Raw genomic sequence first — 25882 nt, 5'->3', positions numbered from 1 at the left:
GGGACCATATAGGAAAGACTGCAGTGACAAAGCTGTTAAGGCCAACCTCTTCGACACATTCTTCAGCTCAGTCTTTGTAAACAGCAATGGTTCATGCCCCACATTTCCTGGTTCTTACTACAACTAACTGCAATGATCTACTACATATTGACTTTACAGAAGATAACATAGAAAAGGCACTACGTAATCTAAAACCATCCCTAACTATTGGCCCCAAATGGATTATGTGCATACTTCTTAAAAAAAGCTTTCCTCTGCCATAGCAGAATCCCTAAGCATTATATATGATTTATCATTCAGAACCAGCTCCTTGCCGAACCTATGGTCCTTAGCTACGGTCATCCCTATCTTCAGAAAAGGTGACCCCAGCCTGGTTGAAAACTACAGACCAATCTCACCGTGTTGTGTCACGTGCAAAGTCATGGAATCAATCATTAACCAATTCATCACCCTCCACTTAGCGTCAAACAACCTACTCTCCCCAAAACAATTTGGTTTCAGGAAAAAATTGTCCTGCTACAACTCCTACACTGCAAAAACATATGGACTACTCTACTCGACCGGGGTAAAGCAATAGACGCAATTTACATAGACTTCTGCAAAGCCTTTTGATTCAGTGGTCCATGACAAACTACTGTTAAAACTAAACTCTTACGGCATTTCCGGATCCCTTCATAAGTGGATTGCTGCGTTCCTGTCAAACAGGCAACAAATAGTAAAAATAGGGAGCGGTATATCAAACCCTGCTCCAGTCAACCGTGGTGTCCCCCATGGCAGCGTTCTAGGACCCACACTCTTTATACTCTATATAAATGACCTTTGCGATCACCTTATCAGCAACCGCGACCTCTTTGCGGATGATGTAAAACTATTCAACACCACTGACAATGCTACTTGTTCTTCAAAGTGACCTTGATTATGTGTCTGAATGGTCAAACATCTGGCAACTCCAAATCTCGACCAACAAATGCTCTGTCCCACACATTGGTAAAAAAAATCAGTACAGCAAATACAAACTAGGTGGATATGACCTCATTGATGACCCTCACTCTGTCAAGGACCTTGCAGTTCTCCTATCAAATGACCTAAGCACCAGAGCTCCCTGTAACAGCACTGCCAACTTTTGCTAGACCAATACTCGAATACAGCTCACCTGTCTGGAATCCGCACTGTATATCGGACATTAATACAATCGGGCGAGTCCAGAAGTATTTCACGAGAAGAGTACAACACTCCTCTGCTCACAACAGAATACCCCATATCACCCGACTTGAAATTTTGGGCTTGGACAATCTTGAACTACGCCGCTTACGGTTGGACTTAAGCATAGTACACAAAATTATCTGCAATAATGTCCTACCAGTCAATGACTACTTCAGCTTCAACCGCAACAATACAAGAGCATGCAACAGATAGAAACTCAGTGTTAACCGCTCCAAACTTTTGCAGAAAGTACGACTTCAGCAACCGAGTGGTCAGTGCCTGGAGTGCACTTCCTGACTCTGTTGTTACAACCTCTAACCCCGCAAACTCCTTTAACCTCAAACTAACCTCTATTGACCTCACCCCATTCCTAAGAGGCCTGTCAGGGGCGTGCATAAGTGCACCATCGTGCCTCCTGTCCCTGTCCTATTGTCTCCATTTATTCCTACTTATTTTCTGTATTCTTACTCATGTTTATACTTATACCTGTCATCTTGTAAGCGATTGACAAATCAAATATATAAATAAAAATAAAATAGAATCCACTGCTTGCCACCAGAAGTTGTGGGTGCTCCCTCACTGGAGTTTTTAAAGAAGAGATTGGATAATCATTTGCCTGGGCAGAGGGTTGGACTAGAAGACCTTTGAGGCCCCTTCCAACTCACTCATTCTGACTTCTCTCTCCTAGAGGAATCCAGGCCTAAGTTATCTTTTCTGAGGTGCGCCCCCAGGAGAGAGAGAGAGACCATCCATGCTCGGGCAACTGGGAGCCTGTTGGGCGATTCGGCAGGGGAGGGTCCTGGGTGGAGCTTGCCCAGCCGAGACCCCTGACTCTTCCCTCTCAGCTGGGGATGCCCTTCGCTTGGTGGAGCGAGGCAGCACAGGCGCTTTCAGTTTCACAACAGCTCACCGCACGGTTGTGTTGTCATTCCCTCCGTTTTGGAGAAGTCATCTTCACATGTTCCGCCCCACTTGAGTTATTTTCTAAGAGCAGTGACACATCCACTCTACCGAAAACAGTCCACCCAATTCATCTTTTTAAAGTTCAAACCGCAATTTTTTTTAAAATAGTGCTTTGACGGCTCTTAACGCACTTGCAGCGAGTGTGTTGATCATCGGCCGCGCTCTCCATCTGATAATCCTGCGTCACAAACAGCCCTTTCTCTTCCCTGGAGGTTTTCCCACAAAACATTTCCCTGGTAGATTTCTAGGGAGTTTCTCAATCATCCAGGACAGGTGCTTTTTTCCCAAAAGGAAACTAGATTTTCCTGTTTTTATTTTCTTTTTCTTCTCGGAAACACTTCGCTTCTCATCCAGGAAGCTTCTTCACTTCTACCTTTTCCCTTCTTTCCGCAGTTCCAAGAAGGCTCCACACCCATTTGCACTCCGATTCAGGAGACCCCGAGGGCACCGACACACCTCCAAGGGGCCTCAAGGACTCCTCAGGGAGAGCGCTAACAACCAGAGGACTGCAAGGAGCACAAATCTTTCTACTCCCCACCATTCCGTCAGAACCAAAGCAACTCCCTGGACGAAGCATCTCCTGGTTTCCTCTGGGGCTGTTTGGGAAGGGGCTCTCGGGGGGGCTGGCCTGGAGCTGAGGCTGCCTCTTTGTTGTTGTGTTAGGGAGTTTATAGGCTGAGGAGAACATCCACCCGTCAGTTCATCCACCCACCCATTATCAGTTCATCCATCCATCCCTCTATCCGTTTATCCATCCATTCAGTTCATCCATCCATCATCATTTCATCCCTCTCTCCGTCAGTTCATCTCTCGCTCCATTCATCAATTCATCCATCCCTCCATCCATCTCTCCCTCCATCAGTTCATCCATCCATCCCTCCATCAGTTCATCCCTCCATCAGTTCATCCCTCCATCTATGTATCCATCCACCCATCCCTCCACTCAACGATTCCTCCCTCCACCCGTCCAATTTATGGATATGCCTATATACACCCTGAGTTGATGGCAGGCAGCTCCCGCCCTCCCGGGGCGTAGGGACACCAAGGCGGGTGCCTGTCAACGCCTTGCCACCCCCCGTTGGTCCAGATCCTGCTGGGCGTCCTGCTCCCACCCCTTTGGGAGAAGCCCAGAGGCCGGGGAGCCCCCTCCCCGCTTCCTAAGAAAAGGCCTCCCTGCCTGCCCAGAGCCCCCATCCCGTCCTGGGCAAGGGGCTCCTCCTTCGGAAGACGGGAAGGCAGGTGGGCGGAGGCCCAGCAGACCCCCCCAACCGTGTCAGAAAACGAGGCATGGTCTCTGCTTTCAGGAGGCCTAGTGGTTAGCTCTGGGGCATTTCCAGCAGAGGAAGGAGCCAGGCACCTCAGGAAGTCAAGGGGCAGCCCGGCTCCTCCTGGGACGGCCCAGTTCTCCTCATGTGCAGACAGGCAGAGAGGCAGGCGCCTTCCGGGTGTCCTGTGCCCCAGTCGGACTCCGATTCCGAGAGAGTGGGAACGTGGCTCCCGTGGCTGGGGAGGAAACTCGGGAAGGGCACAGTCCGGCCTTGGCTCAAGTGATCTTTGCCTCGTTTTACGACCTTCCTTGCCAGTTGTTAAGGGAATCACTGCCGTTATTAAGTTAGTCACCTGGTTTTGAAGCAAATCTGCCTTTCCCATTGACCTTGCTTGCAAGCAAAGGTGGTCGCAAAAGGGAATCACGTGACCGCGGGACACTGAGACCGTTGCAAGTACGAGCCAGTTGCCAAGCGCCTGGATTTTGCCCCTGTGACCCTGGGGTGACCCTGCAACCGTTGTGTGAAAAACGCCCAAGTGTCACAGTTTCAGCGCTGTTGTAACTTCGGTCACTAAGTGAAGTGTTGTAAGTTGAGAACAGAAAGAAAGAAAGAAAGAAAGAAAGAAAGAAAGAAAGAAAGAAAGAAAGAAAGAAAGAAAGAGAAAAGAAAAGAAAAGAAAGAGAAAGAAAGAAAGAAAGGACTGTTTCAACATACAGTCCAGGCAGAAGGATCAGGCTGGGGCTCTAAAGAGGATTGTTGAAACACAAAGACAATTTTAATTTTCGTGTGTTTATTTTTTGGGGCGGCAAAAAGAAATCTGGCAATCACGGTTGCCCCCACCAAACTCTCCACCCTTTGGGTCTCCCCTCCTTCTCCCCACCCATGTTCACCTCCGGGTCCCCCCACCCCCCGACCCAAGGGGGCTATTCACTAAGCACCCCAATAGCTTGCATTGGTTTCCTTCAGCCTGTAGTTCTCCCGCGGCCCCTGGGGTTCCCCCAAATTGGCCGGCATCGCCTTCGATGTATGGAAGTGGGGGGCTGTATTTGGAGTCAGGGAAACGATCAGCCCCGAAGGCTGCCAGAGCAACCGCCTCAAACCAAGAGGAATCGGAGTTCAATTCAACTTTGCTTTGGGAGCTGGCAAAACAGGAGAAATCTCTCCGTAAAGTCGGCCAACATGGATTAAAATGAGTGTCTTCTCAATGTCAGCCGCTTTAAGACGCCTGGACTTCAACTCCCAGAATTCCCCACTCTGACAGTTGAGGTCCAGGCGTCTTAAAGCGGCTGACAGCGGGAAACATTTGATTAAAAATCTATTGTATGTATGTATGTATGTATGTATGTATTTATATATATTGCTGCCTATTCACCCATGGCGACTTGAGGCGGCTTACACAATGTCAAACCATATTTAAAACAGAAAAATAAAAATAAAAACAATAAAAACTAACAAAAAGAATCAAATAAATTAGTAAAGTACAATAGAACAAAATTTGGGAAAACAAAAGAAATCAAAAACCAACCCCCAGCCCCGCCCCGTTTATTAAAATAAACCCCTGTTTAAATCCAGCCCCTTTGCAAAAATCCTGGTCCAAGCCGCCCCCCCAACCTCCTCCCTCCAACCGAGACCTATAAAGACCCCAAATGTTTCTTCTGTAAATCCTCCCAAACGGATTTGCACTCCGTCCCCCGCCCCCCCCCAAAAGACCCTCTCTCTCCCCCCGTCTCCTTCTCGCCTTCGCTTTTCCTAATTCTTGGCTGCATTTGGGGGGGGTGGGGGGGGCGTTGAGAAACGGAACGGAACCACCATTTCCCAAACCCAGCGATGATCCGACCCCCCCAGGCCGTGGCAAGAACAAGAGGAAAAAAGCAATTTAGCAGAATTTATTACACGTTGTTTCAAAGGGGGGTGGGAGAGAGAGAGAAAAAATATCCATCTGCGCTCTGAGGTTTTTAGGGATTTGTCCACCAGAGAGTCCCCCGTTGGCAGTGGGTTGCGCAGGTGGGCCGGTCTGCCTTTGACGCTCCGACCGACACCTGCGTGTGTCTGTTCAGGGACCGGGCACACCTGGAGGATGCCAACCACGGCTAGGAATAACCAAGCCCCCCCCCTCCCTCGCCCCCTCAAACCATCCCAGCTTCCTCCCCGTCTGCATCCGGGCACCCCTTTCCCGGGGACCTACTGGAGGCCATCGCCCCACGTTTGGTGGGAATTGGGGAGAGGCTGCAAAGCAACCCCCCAGGGCTGATGCCCCCCTCCCCAAAGTGAGGCCCGCAGAGTGGCAGAGCCCCAGCCTTGCCCTCTGGATGGCGAGCCAGAGATGCACCCCACAACTCGACCCCCACCCATACCCTGTGGAGGCGCCCGGTGTTTTGGTAGCTGGAGGAGGAGGAGGTGGGGGGCGACCTTCTGGGGATCCCTGGCAAGCCCCCCCCCTCAGCCTCAGCCTCTCGCCTCCCCTCCTCCGGGGCCAGGAGGGAGGGGGTCTAGGCAATGCCCACCTCCCTGAGGCAGGCCCAGGTGCGAGGGGGCCTGGGCAGGGGTCCCCAAGCGGGGGAGCATCCTTCTTTCTCCCCCTGGGTCAAGGGCCACCTGCCCCCCCCCCCAGTTTCCACTCATCTCCTGGGGCTGAAATGCGCCAAGGCAGCACCCGGCTTCACCCTCCTTCCTCGCATCAAGGCCGCCTTCCGCGAAACCAAAAACACTGCTTTGCCAGGCCCTCAGAATCACCAGACGGCAGGGAGGATGGGAGGCCACCCAGCAATCCTCAGGTGGACCTCCCAGCGAGGTTGGGGTGAAGGCGGCCCAGGGTTGGCTCCACCTGGCCAGCTGGCTTCTTTTCGGGGGCAGAAGGACAAGAGCCGCCCCTGGTTCTCATCTCAACCGGCCTTAACGGGCAGGCGAGGAAAGTCCCGGGTTCGACTCGCGAGGGGCATCCAAAGAGGCGAGTGCAGAAGGCAGAGGGGCCTCCCCCCTCCCCCCCCAAAAAAAGACCCCCCAGGATGGGGCCCCTCCTGGAGGAAACAGCGGGGATCCAGGCACGGGGTCCGGCCGAGAGAGGCTGGGGATGATGGGGCCAGGAGCCCCGCTGCCCTGCGGGGGCTCTCCGGCTCCACCTCCGCCAGGAGCGGCCGAGAGGAGGGGGCACGGGGGGCGGGGCCACCAGGCCTGGCACCAAAGGGGCGAATTCGGAGTCGGGTGGGAAAGTCGGATCCATTTCCTTTTGCGTCAGGAATAAAAAGGAGTTAAAAGAATTTTTTATCTTTCCTTTCTGGCTAAAAAAAGGGAGCGGAGGAAGAAAGGAGGCGCCACGACCTCCCCCCCCCCCGCCCTCCAAGCAGCAGAAGCCGGCCTGGGCGGGGCTGCTCGTGCGCAGAGTCCGGCGGGGGTCGTGGCGCAGCAGCGCTCGGCCGGAGGCCGCGGTCCTGAGAGGTCGAGTGGCCGAGGACGCTGCTCCTCCTGGGGCCCCCAGGCGTCCTCGGCCGGCCGGCTCGGGAGCCCGGCTCCCCAGGGGCGTCCTGGCTCTGGGGCAGGACCCGGGGAGGGGCTGGGGGGGGCTACTCCAGCCCCAGGACATAGTTAATCCCTTGCACCAGTCCAATGATGACCGGCTGCCACGCCACCAGGTAGCGCAGCCAGTCCAGCAGCTGCCCGTACATCACGTGCGGCCTCTCCCAGCTGCAAGCCGGAGTTAAGGCGGAGTAAAAAGGAAGGGCGGAGTCAGTCCCGCGGGGGTCACTTGCTCCTCGTGGCTGACCGCTGGGCGCCGGTTTCAAGGCCGTTGAGCCGGCGCTCTCAGGAGACGCTTCCGTGGTCACGTGGCCGGCACGACCCCAGCACAGCACGGAGCAGGTGGCCCAACACGAACCCGGCTCTCCCCTCACCGAAAGGGGCGACCATTTATCTACTTGCACCAAAGATGCTTTCGAACCGCTAGGCTGGCAGGAGCCGAGGCCAGTGGCGGGACTCGAACCGGGGGCCAGCCAAGGGGCCAGTGAAATGCCCAGGCACAAGGCTAGCGGGGGGTCAGCAGGCCAGCACCCCCCCCCTCAATCCTTCTGGCTCTAGGATCCAAGGCCCTGCATGAGGGTCGGAGCAGGCACCCTTCCTCCGCGGTCATTTGTCCACCCTGGGGCTGCAGAGGCAGGACGGCCGCGGGAAAACGGGGGGCCGGCCTGCGTGGAAACTGTTGGGAGTGGAGGCTGTTGTGGGGGGAGACTATCGGCGGGGGGGAATGGGAACGACTGAGCTGCCAGACTCAAAGCCAGCAAGAGAGAGAGAGTGAGAGAACTGGGGAGGGGCACGGAGAGCATCTAGTCCAGCCCTCGGGGGGGTGGGGGGTTGTCCGAATGGCGAGAGAGGAAGGATACGGGTTGCTGAACATCCGCTTGAGGTCCACTTTCTCCTTGCAGTACGGACACGTCTGCTTCTTCCCCACAATGCACCAGCCCCGGATGCAGAACTCGTGGAAGCTGGGCGGTCAGTCGGTCAAGGAGCAAACGGGGGCGGGGTGGAACACGGGGGACGGATGGACCCGGAAGTGGGTAGAAAAGCAGACCTGGAGCCCAGCGTGGAAACTGGGGGACCCTGGCGCTGGCCCAGCTGGGTTCGTTCCTTGCAGACCTCTCGGCACCCAGCTAGGGAGCTCCATCAGTGGGGGGGTGTGGAGAGGAGGAGGAGGAGGAGGAAGAGGAGGAGGAGGAGGGGGAGGAGGGAGGAGGAGGAGGAGGAGGAGGAGGGAGGAGGAGGAGGGAGGAGGAGGAGGAGGACTGTGGGGTCCTGGGTGCTCTCTGAGCTTGGTTGTTTTCTTGCAGGCGTCTCAGGACCCAACTAGGAAACGTCATCAGTGATGGAAGAGAGGAGGGTTTGGGAGGAGGAGGACGACAACTGTGGGGTCCTTGGGGGTCTCGAGCTGGATTCTTGCAGACGTTTTGTGACCCAACTAGGGAACCTCATCGATGCTCCTGGTAACATCCTTACTGTGAGCCCTGATGACGTTCCCTAGTTGGGTCCCGAAACGTCTGCAAGAATCCAGCTCCGAGACCCCCAGGGACCCCAAGTCCTCCTCTTCCTCTTCTCCTCGTCTTTTCCTCCTCTTCCTCCTCTCCTCTCTCTCTCCCGCAAACCGCCTCCCTTCTAGCCCTGATGCGTCCCCTAGTTGGGTCAATCTGCAAGAATCCAGCTCCGAGACCCCCAAGGACCCCAAGTCCTCCTCTTCCTCTTCTCCTCGTCTTCTTCCTCTCCTCTCTCTCTCCCGCAAACCCGCCTCCCTTCTAGCCCTGACAACGTCCCCTAGTTGGGTCACGCAACGTCTGCAAGGAAAGCGACGCAGCCCAGAGACCCCACAAGACCCCCTCATGAAGGAGGAAGTGGGCCTGGGCCCAACCCAACCTCCTCCCCCCACCCCCGGAGGCACCTCTGCCAAGGGCATCCTGACCAGGAGAACCGGTTCTAGCCAGGCCCAGACTCTCCCCCACCCAGCTCAGGATCTCCCCTGGGTGTGGGGTGTGTGTGTGTGTGTCTTATAGATTTGACTCCCCCCACAAGGAAGAGGAAGAGCTGGGGGGCTGAAGAGGAGGCGCCCCGGAAGGGAGCTGTGCCGGCTGCCACGTCTGCGTGGGCGTGACGTCTCTGCCACAGGCGCATGAATCACAGGGCGGGGCCCTGCAGTGACACAACCCCCCCCAGGGGAGGGAGGGGGGAACCCTGGGGCCTGGGGGAAGGGGAGGACAGGTGCTTCCCTCCGCTCGGAGGTTCCCATGGAATCCAGGCTGCTCCTCCCCCTTCCCCACGTGCCCCTCCCTCCCCTGCGCCTGGGCAGCCTATCCCCGGGATGGAGGGGCAGCGCAGGGGGCGTCCGGGGCCTGGAGGTGACCCCCGGGCAGAGGCAGACTCCCCTTCCCCCAACCATCGCCTGCCTGGGTGGGGGTCAGGCTGGAATGACCCCAAGCCCCATCCTCTCGGGGCAGCTCAGAGCCTTACGCAGTCCACGGCTTAACGACGGTCCACTTAGTGGCCATGGTCATGCGTCCCAAATCCAGACTTGTGACGGTGGCAGCTTTTCTCTCTGGCAAACCTTCCGGCCGGCCAAGTTCAATGGGGAAGCCGGGTTCACTTAGCGACCGCCTTCCTACTTTTAAGAAGGTCAGGGATTCCCTTCACGACGACGGGAAGGAAGGTCCTAAAGTAGGGCGAAACTCAGCCGGCTGCCTGGCTCAGCCATGGGAATGCTGGGCTGGACGGTGGCCGTATCTCGAGGACTCCGGCCCCCGGCTCCTCCCTTAGGGACGGGGCGGTCTTCCTTCGGGTTCCCTCCGCCCGGGGTTCCCCTTTTGGGGGGGTGAGTCACCTGCCTTTTGGCCCAGAGGAGACCCCTCCCTCCCCTTTGGAGGGAAGCCCGACGGGGAGGGTGGCTGAGTCACGGCCCGGGTTTCCCCCGACGGTCCCTGAGGGGGAGGGAGTTTCCCACCAGACTCTACACGGGGGGGTCACGCGACAGGAGGAGGGGACACCGTCATGGGGCCCACGGACCCGCCTGCCCCACGGAGGAAGCCCCCTGCAGGGCCCTCCGGGGCCACGCTTGCCCAGGGGCCGGGGGAGGAGATCTGCTTGCTCTGGGTGGGGAGGGGCTCAGCCATCCCTCCCCCAAGAGCTGACTCAGGGGAGAGCCTTTGAGGGGTGCTGGGGGGACCCAGAGTGGCCTCCGAGGGGCTGCTCAGAATAGCAGGCAGTCCGCGACTCACAACTGCTCGTTTAGTGACCGAAGAGTCCGTGGGACGGAAAAAAAGGGACGCAAGGCTGGCTTCTCCACACACCGACAGCCATGGCGGCATCCAAACTTGCCGCTGCTAAGCAAGGCGGTCGGGCTGAGGGAGCTTCGACCCATTGGACGACCTTGCTCGCCACCGTCGTTAAGTGAAACCCACTGCCGTTAAGCCTGTGAAGTCAAATCCGGCTTCCCCCTTTGACTCGGCCGGTCCCCAAAGGGGATTGTGGGACACCCCCCCTCCCCAGGGACGCTGGAACCGTCGTAAGGGTGAGTTGGTGGCCTGAATCCAGACCGCGTGGCCGTGGGGGGCCTCTGTGTGTGTGTGTGTGTGTGTGTGTGCGACCCAGAAGCTCCTCCCCCTCGAGACCCCCGCCCCCGGGAAGGATACACGTGGTTGCAGGAGAGCCGGTAGGTGTTCTCGATGATGCCCTCCTCGTTCACGTCCACGAAGATCTGCTGCCCGCAGACGGCGCAGACGCTGTCCGAGAGGTGCTTGGTGGGCATGCCGGAGGCGCTGTAGAACTGGGGACCCCCGGGAGAGAGAGAGAGAGAGAGAGAGAGGCCAGGCTGAGCGGGGGGAGAGAATGCCCCTCCACCCCTTGGGGTCCCTCCCTCTGCCCCCCCTCTCTCCCCCCTTCGACTCCGCCAGGCGGGAAGGGGCCCCGGTTGGAGACCCCTGCCCCGAGGCCCGGAAGGGACCCCATGGCTTTAAAGTCTCCCCCCCCCACCGGCCCCCCACCCATGATGCCAGGCCCCTCCCGGCACTGCCCCAAAGGTCCCGGGCGGGCTTGGCCCCCCCATGGAGGAGGAGGAGGAGGAAGAGTGCCACCTAGTGGGCAAAGCCCCTCTGCGCTCCTTAGAAGTTTCTCCACCTCAGGCCCTTCAAGACGGCTGGACTTCCTTTTCTTTCTCTTTCCTTCCCTCTTTCTTTCTTTCCTTCTTTCTTTCTTTTTCTATCATTCTTTCCTTCCTTTTTTCTTTCCTTTTTCTTTCTTTTTCTTTTATTCTTTCCTTTCTTTCTTTCTTTCTTTCTTTTTCTATCATTCTTTCCTTCCTTTTTTTTTTCCTTTTTCTTTCTTTTTCTTTTATTCTTTCCTTCCTTCTTTCTTTCATTATTTCATTCTTTTTTTTCTTTCATTCATTCTTTCCTTCCTTTTTCTTTTTCTTTCATTCTTTCCTTCCTTCCTTTTTCTTTCATTAATTCTTTCCTTCCTTTTTTCTTTTTCTTTCATTCTTTCCTTCCTTCCTTCCTTCCTTTTTCTATCATTCTTTCCTTCCTTTTTCTTTCCTTTTCTTTCTTTTATTCTTTCCTTCCTTTTTTCTTTTTCATTTCCTTCCTTTTTTTTTTCTTTCATTCTTTCCTTCCCTTTTCTTTCATTCTTTCCTTCCTTCCTTTCTTTCTTTTCTATCATTCTTTCCTTCCTTCTTTCTTTTTCTTTATTCTTTCCTTCCTTCCTTCTTTCCTTCTTTCTTTCTTTCATCTTTCTTTTCTACCATTCTTTCCTTCCTTTTTGCTTTCCTTTTTCTTTCTTTTTCTTTTATTCTTTCCTTCCTTTTTTCTTTCTTTCCTTTCCTTTTTCCTTTTCTTTCCCTTCTTCCTAGCTTCCATTTTTTATTACTTCCTCCCTCGCACTTTCTCTCCTTCCTTCCATCCCTCCCTTCACCTTCCTCTCCTCTCCTCCTTCCCTGCCTTTCTCCTCGCCTTGGTTCCTTCTTCGTCTCTCCTTCCTTCCTTCCTTCCTTCCTTCCTTCCTTCCTTCCTTCCTTCCTTCCTTCCTTCCTTTTCCTTCTTCCTCAGAGCCGGCTGGGGAGTCCTGGGAGTTGGGGTCCACCAGGCGCCCAAGCTCCAGACGCACTGACTTAGAAGGGGGTGGAAGGAAGGAAGCCACCCTGGGGGTGGGGGGTGGGGGAGAAAGCCCCCCCTCCCTCCAGGAAACGACGGAGGGGACCCCCAGCCAGCCGTTCCGGGGCCAGGCACATCTGGAGGGAGGGCCGTGTGGGGCCAAAGGGGGCAGCAGGAGGAGGCCTGGCTGGTGGGGGAGGCAGGCAGGGCAGGGGGGGGAGGGTCTCAAGGGGGCAGGGAAGGCCAGGACCCCTCCCCAGCCCTCCCTGGGACCAGGCCCAGCCCAGGCCGCCCCTTGGAGGCTCTTACCCCGATGGTGGAGGCCATGTAGTCCGCACACATTTCCGCAAAGTCCCGCTCCAGGACCCCGTAGTAGAGGCCGTAGAACAGGAGGGAGATCCCGAAATCCATGCCGTCTTCCGGTTGGATTCTGCCATGAAGGGGGGGGGAGACTTTAGAGAACTCCGTGGGGGCCACGGAAGGGACCCCAACCCAGGCAGGGAGGCAGCCGGTCAGACCTCGACGCCTGAGCCGGGAGGGCAGCTTCCAAGCCGGGGTTAGACGAGGCTTCGAACCCAGGGCTTCTAAGGAGCCGTGCCTGGTGCTCGGGCTAGTCGGCCACAAGGACCTCAGGACTGGCCTGAGCTGCCCTTGGGGGCTCAGGGGTCCTCTAGACGGGCCCCAATTGTTCATGGTGCAAATGATAACTATTACCTTAGCACTTGCACTGATGAGGTTACCTAGTTTGAGTAACAAAATGTATGTGGGAAAACAACCCAGCCCAGAGAGCACCAGGGACCCCACCGTCCTCCCCCTCCCCCTCTCCCTTCTAGCACTGATGAGGTTCCCTAGTTTGGTAATGAAACGTCTGCGAGGAAACAGGCTCAGAGAGCACCGGGGACCTCACAGTCCTCCTTCTCCCCCTGCCTCACCAATTTGAACTACAGGTGTTTGTATGTGTATGTGTGTGTGTGAGAGAGAGAGAGAGAGAGAGACAGACAGAGACAGAGAGACAGAGACAGAAAGAGACACACAGAGAAAGAGAGAGACAGACACACACAGACAGACAAAGAGACAGAGAGAGACAGAGAGAGACACAGAAACACACAGAGAAAGAGACAGAGAGAAACACAGAGAAAGAGACAGAGACATACAGAAACAGAGAAAGAGACAGAGACAGACATACAGAAACACACAGAGAGAGACAGAGACACACAGAGAAAGAGAGAGACAGAGAGACAGACAGAGACAGAAACACAGAGAAAAGAGAAAGAGAGACAGAGAAAGAGAAAGAGACACAGAGAAAGAGAGAGACAGAGACACACAGAGAAAGAGAGAGACAGAGAGACAGACAGAGACAGAAACACAGAGAAAAGAGAAAGAGAGACAGAGAAAGAGAGACAGAGAAACAGAGAAAGAGACACAGAGAAAGAGAGAGACAGAGACAGAGAGACAGACAGAGACAGAGAGAGACAGAAAGAGACACACAGAGAGACACACAGAAAGAGAAAGACACAGAGAGACAGAAACAGAGAAAGAGACACAAAGAAAGAGAGAGACACACACAGACAAAGAGACAGAGAGAGACAGAGAGAGACACAGAGAAAGAGACAGAGACAGAGAGAGACATACAGAAACACAGAGAGAGACAGAGACACACAGAGAAAGAGAGAGACAGAAGGAAACACAAAGAGACAGAGATAGAAACAGAGAAAGAGACACAGAGAAAAGGAGAGACACACAGAGAGACAGAGAGAGACAGAGACACAGAGAAGAGAGAAAGAGACACACAGAGAAAGAGAGAGACAGAGAGACAGATAGAGACAGAGACACAGAGAAAAGAGAAAGAGAGACAGAGAAAGAGAGACAGAGAGACAGAAGCAGAGAAAGAGACACAGAGAAAGAGAGAGAGACACACACAGAGACTGAGAGAAACAGAGAAAGAGACAGAGACACAGAAACACACACAAAGAAACAGAAACACACAGAGAGAGACAGAGACAGAGAGAGACAGAAACACAGAGAAGAGAGAAAGAGACACACAGAGAAAGAGAGACAGAGAGAGAAATACACCCAGAGGGATTTTTCTCACCTGAATAATAAATTAAATCCAAAGAGGGTGAACATGACAGCCATGTAGCCCACGATGCCTGTGGCATAGCTGATTTTGTATATTAGGAGAAACCACTTGTACACCAACCTGGTTGGAGGGAACAAGACAAAAACATGCCAGACCCAAGAGCTATACATCGGGATCTCTTTCCACTCCTTGCCATCCTGAAAATGCCACCCGCATGGCCGCCGTGGCAAAAGCTTTCCTCATTAACATAAATCCATGGCGTCAGTTGAAAGCTGCCCCTTTTCAGCAAACAAGGGAGTTTGAGAGAGGCGTTCAAAGCCAATTCTTATCCCCAATGTAAAGCTCAGGATCTTAGCCAGGCCGTCTCCAAAGCCGATAAAATAAACATATATTTAAAAAAAACAGAATTCCTTATTAGTCCTCAAATTATCACCTCAATTGGGACCAGATTTTCTGTCACTAGGTAAGACAGTTATGTGAGTCCCAACCAATTTTTTTATTTTTTTTTTGCAATTCTGGCTTTGTCAATTCACACCAGTTGCCAAGCACCCAAATTCTGATCGCATGACCATGGGGAGGCCACAACAGTCGTACGTGTGAGAACCGGTCGTAAGTCACTGTTTTCAGGGCTGCTGTTGTAACTTCCAATGTTGATAACTTGAGGACTTCCCTTGTATTTATACCCTGAGAGCCCCAGAGGCTGGTGTTCTGCTATGTGGCCATCTCTGTTTAGCCACCCTCCCCATGGCCACAAGGGAAAGCAACCGAGGGCGGGTGGGCAGGAACGCCCCTTCCTAGGCAGACCACAACGCCCCCGTCTTCCCCGGCACCCACGGCAGTAAATCCCACCATTCTGGCCCTTTCGGAAACCCCCTCCACATTATTCCATTAGCCCAGAGGACCCCAACCTGGGCCCCTTTAAGGCTTGTGGACTTCAACTCCCAGAATTCCTCAGCCAGCCAGGAATGATAGAGTTGGAATGGACCAGAAGGGCCATCAAAGTCAGGGGTCTCCAACCTGGGCCGCTTTGAGACCTGTGGACTTCAACTCCCAGAATTCCCCAGCCAGCCAGGAATGATAGAGTTGGAGGAGACCAGAAGGGTCATCTAAGTCAGGAGTCTCCAACCTGGGCCACTTTAAGGCTTGTGGACTTCAACTCCCAGAATTCCTCAGCCAGCTTTTCTGGGAGTGGAAGTCCACAAGCCTTAAAATGGCCAGGTTTGGGGACCCCTGCATTAGCACATTTCATAATCACAGGTAGTCCTCGACTTACAACAGGTCATTTAGTGACTGTTCGAAATTCCAACGGCACTGAGAAAAAGTGAGGCGTGACCGTTTTTCACACTTATGACCGTTGCAGCTGCTACTACCTGGAATGGGCTGAAGCCAGTGCTATCATGCACCGCGTTATCCTATGCGACTTCCGCGAAGGGGAGCAAATCAACCCGATCCTTTGGCTGGTAAGACACCCAGGACCGCAAACACCGTTCGATCGTGGCGTTCGCTCTTTCAGCGGCCCTGTTTGTGCTGGGGTGGTAGGCGGAACTGAGCCCCTGAGCAATGTGGCCATGGGATCAAAATTCAGGCGCTGGGCCATTGTCTCGGATGGTTGCGGGGTCCCTGGGTTACGCAATTCCCCTTTTTGCGACCTCAAGCAAAATTGACAGGGAAGCCAGGATTCATTTAACAACTGGGTCACTAACTTAACAACAGGAGGGATTCACTTAACGACTGCGGGAAAAAAAGGTCATAAAATGGTGGGTGGGTGAGAACTCCCTTGATAACTGTCTTGCTTAACAATGGGAAATTTTGGTCAAAAGTCGAGGACTACCTGTGTTCCATTAGGCTAAACACGTAGTCCTTTTTTAATCGACTCTGGTTGGACAGCCAACTTAAAAAAAACTCCTTTGGTCTTTTTAGCTGCCATCAGAAAGGGAGGGGGGGCAGAAGCAGTGCATTCCTTAAATGCTTCAGATAACTGCTAGGCAGCCGAAGCTGTTGGTGCACAAGATTATTACTGGAGAGCCTGATTGGTGACTCCTGGCTATGGATGTGTCCCATTGGAGAATATACATCCAGGGGGTGGGGTGGAGGGAAGGCCAGGGTCAAGGGAGAAATGAATGATGTGTTTTAGGGTTGGCTGCACCCAGTTAACTCCAACATGGTCACTCCTAATCAATCAATCTTTTTTACTCTGAGAGATTGCAGCTGAGGTTATGATTTGAGTAGAGATGCGTGTCGGAGTCCTGACAGCATCTGGCCAAAGGAGCATAATTAAAAGCACCAAATTATCCCAAGTCAAGAGAGGAAAAAGGCTCAGGTGTCACCAGCCCCGTCTGTGGAAGCCTCACCGGCGTCCAAAGACCTCTGCCCACCCCCAGGGGCCCCAACAGGAGCCGGGCCCCGGCTATGGCTCACCTGGGCGTGGTCTGGACCAGGGGCTTCCGAGTGGCCCGGAAGGTGACGAAAGCTGTGATGGCCGAGAAGAAAACCCAGATGCCCAGGAATCGCCACCAGTGCAGCTTCACCGTGAAGTAGAGGGGGACGACCCACATCTGGAAGAGGGTCACCATCTGCAATGAGAGGTCGGGGGAGGTTTAGGGGAGGGGAGGCAGCTCGAAATCCCCCTGGCGGGGGGAGCTGCCTCTCAACACGCGATCGATCGTTTCTCCCTTCCTTCCCAGAAGTGTTCAGACAACCCTTAAAGCAGAAGTCTCCAAACTTGGAGACTTTAAGACGTGTGGTCTTCAACTCCCAGAGCATTATGGGAGTTGGAGTCCACACATCTTAGAGTCACCAACTTTGGGGACCTCTGCCTTAAAGGAATTCTAGCGAAGGAGCTGGAGGTTCACCCTGGCTAAGCAGCTGGCAGACCAGTACAGCCCAGCATCCGAACGACCTTCAAGGCTGACTATTCAGGCCGTGGGTTCAATTCAGCAGGAACCCAAAGGAAAGCATTCTACCCGGGGGTGGGTGGGGACGCTGTGGGGTCCCTGGGGCTCTCTGACCTGGAGTGTTTCCTCACTGACATTTCATGGAGAAAGAGGATCAGAAAGGGGAGGGGAGAACTGTAGGGTCCTTGGTGCTTTCTTGAGCTTGGTGGGGTTTTTTGCAGACGTCTCATGACCCAACTACGTACCATCATCAGTGCTCTTGGTTTATATTCAGATAACTTGCTTGTTAGAGGACCTCACAGTCCTCTTGCTCCCCCGCAAACTGCACCTCCTTTCAGCACTGATGAGGTTCCCTAGTTGGGTCATGAAACCTCTGCAAGAAAACAGCCAAGCTCAGAGAGCACCAAGGACCCCACTGTGGTCCTCCTCCTCCTCCTCCTCTCTTGCAAACCTTCCTCCCTTCTAGCACTGATAATGTTTCCTAGTGGGGTCATGAAACTTGTTAGGAATATGAGTCACCTAACAACTATTTGGGTTAGAAATAGATATAAACCAGGATAGACATTTTAATACTGTATCTTTAAGAAAAAGCAAAACTGTAATTGGGTGTGGTTTCTCAAATGGCCATAAGATGGAGCCAGAAACCTGGGTTGTCTTAGTCTTAGTCTCAGTGAGTCTCTATTTCCTTCTGTTGGAGAGTTTTGCCGTTCCTTCTAATGACTGTTATTCTTGGATTTGATGTAAGTCTGTTACTGAACTGTTTTTGATCCTGGACTTTGTTATTGGATTATTCCTGGACTAAAAACTGACTGATCTTACCTGTGAATGACTTTGGACTGTGTTTGAACTTTGCTTAAAACTTTCTGGAAGGAAAAACCTACATTTAGTGTACAGTGTATCTGTGTGCTGTGTGTGTATTATTCAAACCCTCCTCTCAAATACGTCTCCCTGTATGCGCTCATTCTCCTAACGGGGAATTACCTCAACAAAACTTCTGCAAGGAAACCAAGCTCAGAGAGCACCAGGGACCCTACAATCCTCCTCCACTCTTGCAAACCTCCCTCTCTCCTAGCACTGATGGTGTTCCCTAGTTGGGTCCTGAAAGGTCTGCAAAACCACCCAGCCCAGAGAGCACCACGGACCCCTCCCGTCCTCCCTGGGCTACCAAGGCCCTCTTTTTCCTGGCCCCTTTCCGGAGGGAGCCGCCTTACATTGTAGGAACGGGGATGCCTCTGTTTCCACTGCACCAGGAGCAGCTGGGCGACGACCAACGTGGCGATCAGGATGAGGACCATCTCGGCGTGCATGGCCTCGTGGCCCCGGTGCTTGGCGTGCATCCGCGCATGCTCGATCCTGGGAAAGGAGAGCCCGGCTGGTCAGCCTCTCGCACAGCGGAGGCCCCTGGCCGCTTCCAAAGCCTCCCAAGGCCGCATTGGGCCAAGCTTCCGCCTGGCGGCGTAGCACACACATGCACACACATACACAGAGGTCTCTAAAGACACCAGGCTGCCTCGGGACTGCCAAAGATTCAGAACCACGCAAGCAGACAGCGTGGGACTGGACAATGAAATGTTGTCATTTTAATTTTCTTAAAATCTGAAGTTGATTTTAAAGCTTTGGTGTTTTTTATCCATTGTTTACATGTGGATGATATTGCACACTACCCAGAGTCCCTCTCTGAGGGAGAAGGGCAGCTTAGAAAGAGAGAAAAAGAGAGAGAGAGAGAGAAAACACACACACACACACACACACACACACACACACACACACACAGATAGGCAGGCAGGCAGTCTGGGAAGCAAAGGACCTCAGCCAACCTTCCTTGAGCCCAGAAAGCAGGGAACGGAAGGCAGCTCTTCCAGCCCCAGATAATCCACAGGCTGAGTAGTGCGGCCCCAGCACAGGGGTAGGGGCACCCACGAGGCCATCTATCCCAGCCCCATAAGCAAGCAGAGGTATATCAGCAGCCCGCTGGAGGTGGATCTTGCGGGATGAGCTCACTCCCCCTTCCCCACAGGGGGCAGCTGCCCACCTGAACTCACCTCCATCTCTCATCCGGGTCCAGGTGTGAGAGGTCAACCTGCGGAGAAGGCCAGAGGCAGAGAGTGAGCAGCTGCGCCCCAGGGAGGGAGGGAGGGAGGAGGCCCCGCTGCCTCAGCAAAGGGCATCTCCCAGACCAGAACCCCCTTCGGGTAAGCCAAGGGTTCAGGAACGGAGACGGGCTACCGGGTGACCATCCCGGAACAAGGCAGGCCCAGAACTGCCACAGGGTGTGTGTGTGTGCGTGCGCTTAATGGGGTGCTGTGGGTGTTGGGATAGCTGTGAACGTCGCTCACCTGCAGGGTAGCCATCCCAGCAACCCGAGGGAGCGTGTGCTCTGGCTCTCCTCTGAGCAGCCTTCCAACCCCTTCCTTCCGATGCGAGAGCTGCCCCAGGGCGGACATTCCCTCCCCATTGTGAGGTGGCATTCCTGGCCTGCGCAGGCCCCACCCGCCCCTGCCAGCCGGCTCTCCTTCTCCCCAGCCCCAGAGCCCCACTTTTGGCCCCTGGAGAACAGGCCCAGCACAGGGGGAGGCCGAAGGGAGAAGCCGCTAAGCCCCCAAGGTCCTGGGAAGGCCACCTGTTAGGAATATAAGTCACCTAACAGGTATTTGGGTTAGAAATATATAAACCAGGATAGACATTTTAATACTGTCTCTTTAAGAACATGCTAAAAACTGCAGTTGGGTGTGGTTACTCAAACGGCCATAAGATGGAGCCAGAAACCTGGATTGTTTTAGTCTTAGTCTCAGAAGAGTGTGTGTCTGAGTGAGTCTCTGTTTCCTTCTGTTGGAAAGTATTGCCGTTCCTCCATTTCTTCTAATTGACTGATATTACTGGATTTAATGTAAGTCTGATACTGAACTGTTTTTTGACACTGGACTTTCATATTTGGATTATACCTGGATTGAAAAACTGACTGATTTACCTGTGAATGACTTTTGGACTGCCTATTTTGGACTTTGCTTAAACCTTTCTGAAAGTAAAAACCTACATTTACTGTACAGTGTATCTGTGTGCTGTGTGTGTATTATTCCAACACTCCTCTCAAATACGTCTCCCTGTATGCGCTCATTCTCCTAATGGGGAATTACTTCAACAATTTCCACCTCCTCCGAAAAAGAAGGCTGGTCGGCGTTTCGCTCCAAAGCCAGACAGGCTCACCTGTTCTGAATGATGGCTGACCAACAGGTGTGTGTGTGTGTGGAAGTTTACGACTATCCTAACACATGGCTGGAAGACGGAGCAGGTTGTTCTGCCCTAGGTCTCCTCGGAAAGAGTCAATTGTGAGTCCCAGCAAAACCCTCTTTGATGAAATGAATGTGAATTTAGTGCATCCGCATTCAGCCAACGGCTTGGCCAACGGCCTTGCGAAGGTCTCCCCATCAGCTCAGACCTTTATCGATCCTGGAACCCTGCCTGGTAAATAGTTCCACACTCAGTGCTGACAGGGAAGGGCTGGAACGAAGGAACGCAGGAGTTGTTTTCTGCAAAAGCCCCCTCCTCTTTGAATCCGGGTGGGAGGGGCCATTCATCGTCTACCCGTGGCCTTGCTCCCACACAGACCCCGCGTTCTTCATTGCTCCTTCCTTTTGGCAGCTCTGCGCATGCGCAGGCTGGGAACCGCTTCCAGAAGCTCCCCCGCCTCGAGCCCAAAGGCAGCTGATGATGCCAGCCTGCCCTGGCCCCATCTCTGCCTCGGATGCAGAGCCCTCCGCGTCCGGGCCTTCCTCAGCCTCCAGGCTCCTCCCCAACCTCCTCACTGCTGTCCACCTCGGCTGCCAGCGCCATCAGCGGGCCACAACACAGGTTGCCAGCAGGTGGAGGGCCCGGATCACAGACAGAACGGCCTTTCATGTCCCTCCCACGGTGGGGGGCCAACAGTTCACATCTGGAACAAATGGACACCTTTTTTAACACAATGGCATCTTCTTAGGAAGCATGTTGAGGCAGCGCACACACGTCTCTTCTGCTGCGCTCTCCGCCTTGAAGAGTACAGGAGCAAAATGGTGGGACCTGCCAGGTTTCTTCCTCGCTCCCTGATTTGTGATGGCTGACAACAGCACACCAATGGCATGTACAGGCACAACAACAACAGAGGGAAGCTGGACTGAAAAGGGGCAGGCAATTCTTTGGGACAGAGAAGGTCGCTGACGGACAGAATATTCCGACCTGCGGTTGAACTGTGGGAAACTTTTGGGACTCCAGGAGGACAATTTCCAACTTCTGCACCAATTATTTTTTTCAGTTTGAACTGGGAATCTGTAGAGATTCTCCGTCCTCGGTTGTCCCAAAGGAAGCAACCGGACTGTTTCTTTGAAGACGTTTCGCTTCTCATCCAAGAAGCTTCTTCAGCTCTGACAGGATAGGGGGGGATGGAAATGGGGACTTGCTGACAAACCGACTTCTGTGTGGAGTCTCTGAGCTTGGTGGGGGTTTTCTTGCGCAGACGTTTCATGACCCAGCTAGATAACGTCATCAGTGCTAGAAGGGGATCGGGGTTTGCGGAGAGGGGGGAGGAGGAGGAGGATTGTGGAGTTCTTGGTGCTCTCTGAACGTGGTGGCTTTTCTTGTGGAAGTTTGTGATCCAAATCGCTAACCTCCCTCAGCGCTGAAGATGTTCCCTAGCTGGGTCATGAGACGTCTGCAAGAAAACAACCAAGTGCAGAGGGCATGAAGGATTCCCCCCCCCCGCCCAATATCTCCACTCCTCTCTCCCTCTGCAATCCACCCCCTTCTAGCTGTCATGCCCCTGTTGGGATCGGACTCCGAGGGAGAGGAGGAACAGCCGACAGAGAGGGTGAGTATGGCTCCGGAGGTGGTGGAGGAGGCTGGGGAAGGGCAGAGGCCGGCTGGGCAGTCAGAGGAAGACCCAGGCCTACCCCCTCTCCATCCTAGGGCAGGCAGGGAGGAGAGGATAATGGAGAAACGTGAATGGCGTGGTCTACGGGGAAGGAAGGGGCCCTGATCCCCTTCATGGGCTGCAGCTGGGAGGACTGTTTAAAAGGACAAACTGCGCATGGCCCAGTGCTGGAAGCAAAGCGTGAAATAATTCTAGTCTTTTGGTTCTTATCTGAGTTCTGACGTCCTTCCCAGTGTGTGTATTTCAATATCTGCGGACGCCTTCAAGCCCTGACCCTGCCTGGTCTCCTAAATTGCTTCCATGTGGTTTGTGTTGTTGTTTTTTCTATTTATAATGTATAGGTATTTTGAGTTCGAACGGGATTTCTTACTTTTCGCAACTGTTTGTGGGGGAGTTTTTTTCTCCAGTGAATGATAAGTTGAAGGAATTAAAGGGACATCACCTATTTTGGTGACCTTGTTATTTCTGCATCCCGCCCTGGGTCCTCACACTAGCACTGATGATGTTACCTAGCGGAGTAATGAAGGATCTGTAAGAAAACCACCAAGCTCGCAGGTTCGTTAACTAGTCCCCAGATCAAACAGGGGAAAAAAAAATCCTTACAGAAAGACGTTGAAGACTGGCAGTCCAAGGGTTTCCCCGAGGACAGGAACAACAGGTACCTGTCACCTGCAGTTTCACCTGCTTGGGAGATAAGCCCCAGCTACCTGCCCCCATCCAGTCCTCGGGATTCCAAACAGCTGGCTAAGCATAGCGCAAAGGTTGCTGCCAGCACACAACCAACTAGCGAGACTCCTGCGATTTTGTTTCGTTCAGCTCTTACTTTAGCTGTGACACAGTGAACCAAAACCTCCTTTGCCGTCAACTGCAGGTTTTTAAGAAGAGATGGGAGAGCCGTTTGTCTGAAATTGTCTAGGGACTCCTGTTTGAGCAGAGGGCTGGACTAGAGGACCTCCAGGGTCCCTTCCAACAGTGTTATCCTGTCATTCTAAAACGGCTGATCTCTCAAGGGGCTGCAGTTGCTGGGCGGAGGATTTTGTCAGCGCCCTCCAACCAGGAGAGGAAGGGCGAGTGTAGGTGAGTCAGCCTTTCGCGGTTACAAAGGTGTGTAAAGCACACCTCAGCCATTGGCTCAGCAGGTTCTGGGGACCAGAGTGGACCTGCTCCTCCTCCTCCTCCTCCTCTCAGAGGCAGCCAGAGAGGCTAGAAAGAACGCTGAGTTATTGCCACACAACCATGGGATTTCAACATTTGCTCCACCTAACAGACCCAGAGTTTTCCCAGGTGTTTGGAAATAGGGCTGGAAGGGACCTGGGAGGTCTTCTAGTCCAACCCCCTGCTCAAGTGGGGAAACTCTATATATCATTCCAGACTAATGGCTGTCCAGCCTCTTCTTGAAAACCTCCAGTGATGGAGCATCCGCAACTTCTGGAGGCAGGCAGTTCCACTGGTTAATTCTTCTCACGGTTAGGAAGTTTCTTCTTCATTCCAACCTGATTCTCTCCTGGACCAGCTTCCACCTGTGTACTTCGTGTCCTGCCTTCAGGAGCTTTGGAGGAGAAACCTTCCCTGCGACAGCCCTTCAAGTATTGGACGATGCTATCATGGCTGCCTCGGGAATTCTGGGAGTTGAAGTCCACAGGTTGTAAAGTTGTCATAGTCGCCCCACCCCTGGCATGACAGGACCTCTGTCCACCTGTTATTTCACCTTCCATTGCTTCCTTCTTCTAATTAGGTGAGATGGGCAGCATGCAAGTTTATATATATATATATGTATAAAGTCAAAATGCCACTCATGCATCATCAAAAAATCTCCAGAACAGTAAAGCCTACAAACTTGAAATTCGGCCTGTATCTTCCTCTTGGCTTCTCGGGGCTCGCTAAGAAAGGATTTTTCCAAATGACCCTCAGAGCATTTAGAGTATTTCCTATATTATTACGCTAAGTAGTTCTAATCCCCCTCCCCATCTCCAAATGCAAAACACAAGCAGAGGAGAGGAGAGTTTTAGTTTCACAGCACCAAGCAGCTTTAGTACACAACAGTTGAGCTAAGCCACACCCCAGGCTCCTTGCTGTCTTCTTCTTGCTCACACAGCAAATACTGCTTCACTTTCCAAACAGCCTTCAACTCTCTCACACTGGTTAATTCTTCTCACAGTTCTCACTCCATGTTGCTAACTTAACTGCACTGATCCGCTTAACAGCTGTAGCAAGAAACGCCGTTAAAAAGGGGCCAAACTCAGTTAACAACTGTCTCGTTTAGCCACAGAAATCTGGGGCTCAGTCGTGGTCGTAAGTCGAGGGCCACCTAGATCTGGCTGACAAGTGCAACCCCTGAAACTTAAGGCTTGCTCAGACTCCGTCATCCCTGTCGCATCTTTTAAAAAGGCGGGAGAAATGAAGAAGCAGCAATGTCACCCTACATGATCTTTGGGGACCCACATTTTTTTAAATTTGTGGTTCGATTTATAGGCTGCCTGTCGGCCGGATGGGCGATTCCAGGTGGCTGAGGGAGGGGAGGGGAGGGAGGAGAGGAGCGCCCCGGAAAGCCGGAAAGGAGAACCGGGGTTACGACCAATCCTCAGCATCCTTCCTTGAGCTCCTGCCCCCATTAGAGCTTCAGGCCAGGCTGGGAAACTTAATTGAAGCGTGGCAGGGAAGGAAGGAGTGCCGGCAGATGGGAATGCACAGGTGGTACCGAGTGAGAATCACACAAGGACAGGATTTCTCAAGCTTTGATAGCTTGAAGAGGGCTGGACTCCCAGCATTCCCCAGCCAGCTTGAGGATTGGGACAGCTTTGCTGGCTGGGGAATGCTGGGAGCCAAAGTCCAGGCCTCTTCAAGCAGTCAAACTTGAGAGACATTGCAATAGACCCTTGGCAATATCATCCCTTGGAAGGGACTGTGGGACTCCCCGCCACAAGAGCCCATGAAGTCAGGATTGGGGCAGCTTTGCTGGCTGGGGAATGCTGGGAATCGAAGTCCAGCCCTCTTCAAGCAGTCAAGCTTGAGAAACATTGCAAGAGACCTTTGGCAGTATTATCCCTTGGAAGGGACTGTGGGACTCCCTGCCACAAGAGCCCAGGCAGCCCCTAATCTGGAGTTTGCGGGCTGGGAAATGTTGACAGTCCAATTCCAGCCCTCTTCAAGCTGTCAATCCTGAGAGACACTACATTAGACCCTTGGGAGCTTCATCCCTTAGCCGGTACTGGGGAACTCCCCGCCACAAGAGCCCAGGAGGTCTTGATTGGGAGCAGCCACCAGGGGAGCAACTCGCTCCAGAGAGGCCAAAGGCCTTTTCCAGGGGTGCTCGGGCCAGATCCGGGGGCCTCTTTAAGAGAAAGCCTTCCCCGCGAGTCGCTCGTTTGCTGGCTCAGGTAGACCGTCCCTGGCGCTGGAGGCTCTACCCAGCTGAGAGGGAGACCGGGGTCGGCGAGAGGCCCGCCTTGCAGGGCCGTTGGGGAAAGGGGACCGGTCCTTCTCCTGCTCTCCCCTTCCGGCCTTCTCCGACCGACCCCCGCGCAGCTTCCCCGCCGGCAACTCACCTCGTCCGCGCCGGGCTCCAGCGGCGCCCCCACCACCTCCACTTCCACCACCGCCATCTTGTCCCCGCCTCACCGCCAACTCGCTTCCGCCGACGCCCACCAATCAACGCCCTCGGTTCCCGCTCGGCCAATCGCCGCTTTCAGAGGCCGCCTTGGAGGGCGGGCGGCTGTCTTCGCGCCTCAGGGACCGTCCAAAAAGTGCCATGTTCCCCTTCGGACGAAACCATGTAAAAGCTGACAGGAAAGGGGCCGCCGAGGGTGGGGCCTGAGGGTACCGGACTGAAGAAGAGGCTGCAGCTCAGGGGATCCGCGCTCGAAGGGATCCGCGCTTTTTCGACGCCGCTCCCAGGGAAGAGGAATTGGCAGACGCTCCCCGGGGCGAGGGGCAAGAACTACGCCTCCCGGCATTCC

General features: G+C 53.8%; 1 protein-coding gene across 1 annotated transcript; it reads right to left on the bottom strand.

Moving 5' to 3' along the window:
* Positions 1-5305: 5305 nt before the first annotated feature.
* Positions 5306-25548, bottom strand: RNF121 (ring finger protein 121). The gene is made up of 9 exons (XM_087936870.1): positions 25472-25548; positions 19066-19103; positions 18235-18376; positions 16548-16702; positions 14142-14249; positions 12359-12479; positions 10595-10728; positions 7808-7909; positions 5306-7115 (listed from the first exon to the last, which is right to left on the bottom strand). The coding sequence occupies exons 1-9, from the start codon at positions 25526-25528 to the stop codon at positions 6995-6997; spliced, it is 978 nt and encodes a 325-aa protein (XP_087792996.1). The 5' UTR covers positions 25529-25548; the 3' UTR covers positions 5306-6994.
* Positions 25549-25882: the final 334 nt, after the last annotated feature.

The sequence above is a fragment of the Pseudonaja textilis genome, chromosome 7 (genome assembly GCF_049901715.1).
Source record: "Pseudonaja textilis isolate UNSWEBS1 chromosome 7, rPseTex1.2, whole genome shotgun sequence".
Lineage (NCBI taxonomy): Eukaryota > Metazoa > Chordata > Lepidosauria > Squamata > Elapidae > Pseudonaja > Pseudonaja textilis.
This window is presented reverse-complemented; position numbering and strand designations above follow the sequence as displayed.

Excerpts from the sequence above, each read along its gene's own strand:
- RNF121 (XM_087936870.1), bottom strand. The coding sequence starts at position 25,528 with ATGGCGGTGGTGGAAGTGGAGGTGGTGGGGGCGCCGCTGGAGCCCGGC. Across the intron at positions 14,250-16,547 it reads CTGGTCCAGACCACGCCCAG|GTTGGTGTACAAGTGGTTTC; the intron begins GTGAGCCATAGC and ends CCCTCCAACCAG. Across the intron at positions 12,480-14,141 it reads GGATTTAATTTATTATTCAG|AATCCAACCGGAAGACGGCA; the intron begins GTGAGAAAAATC and ends CCTTCATGGCAG.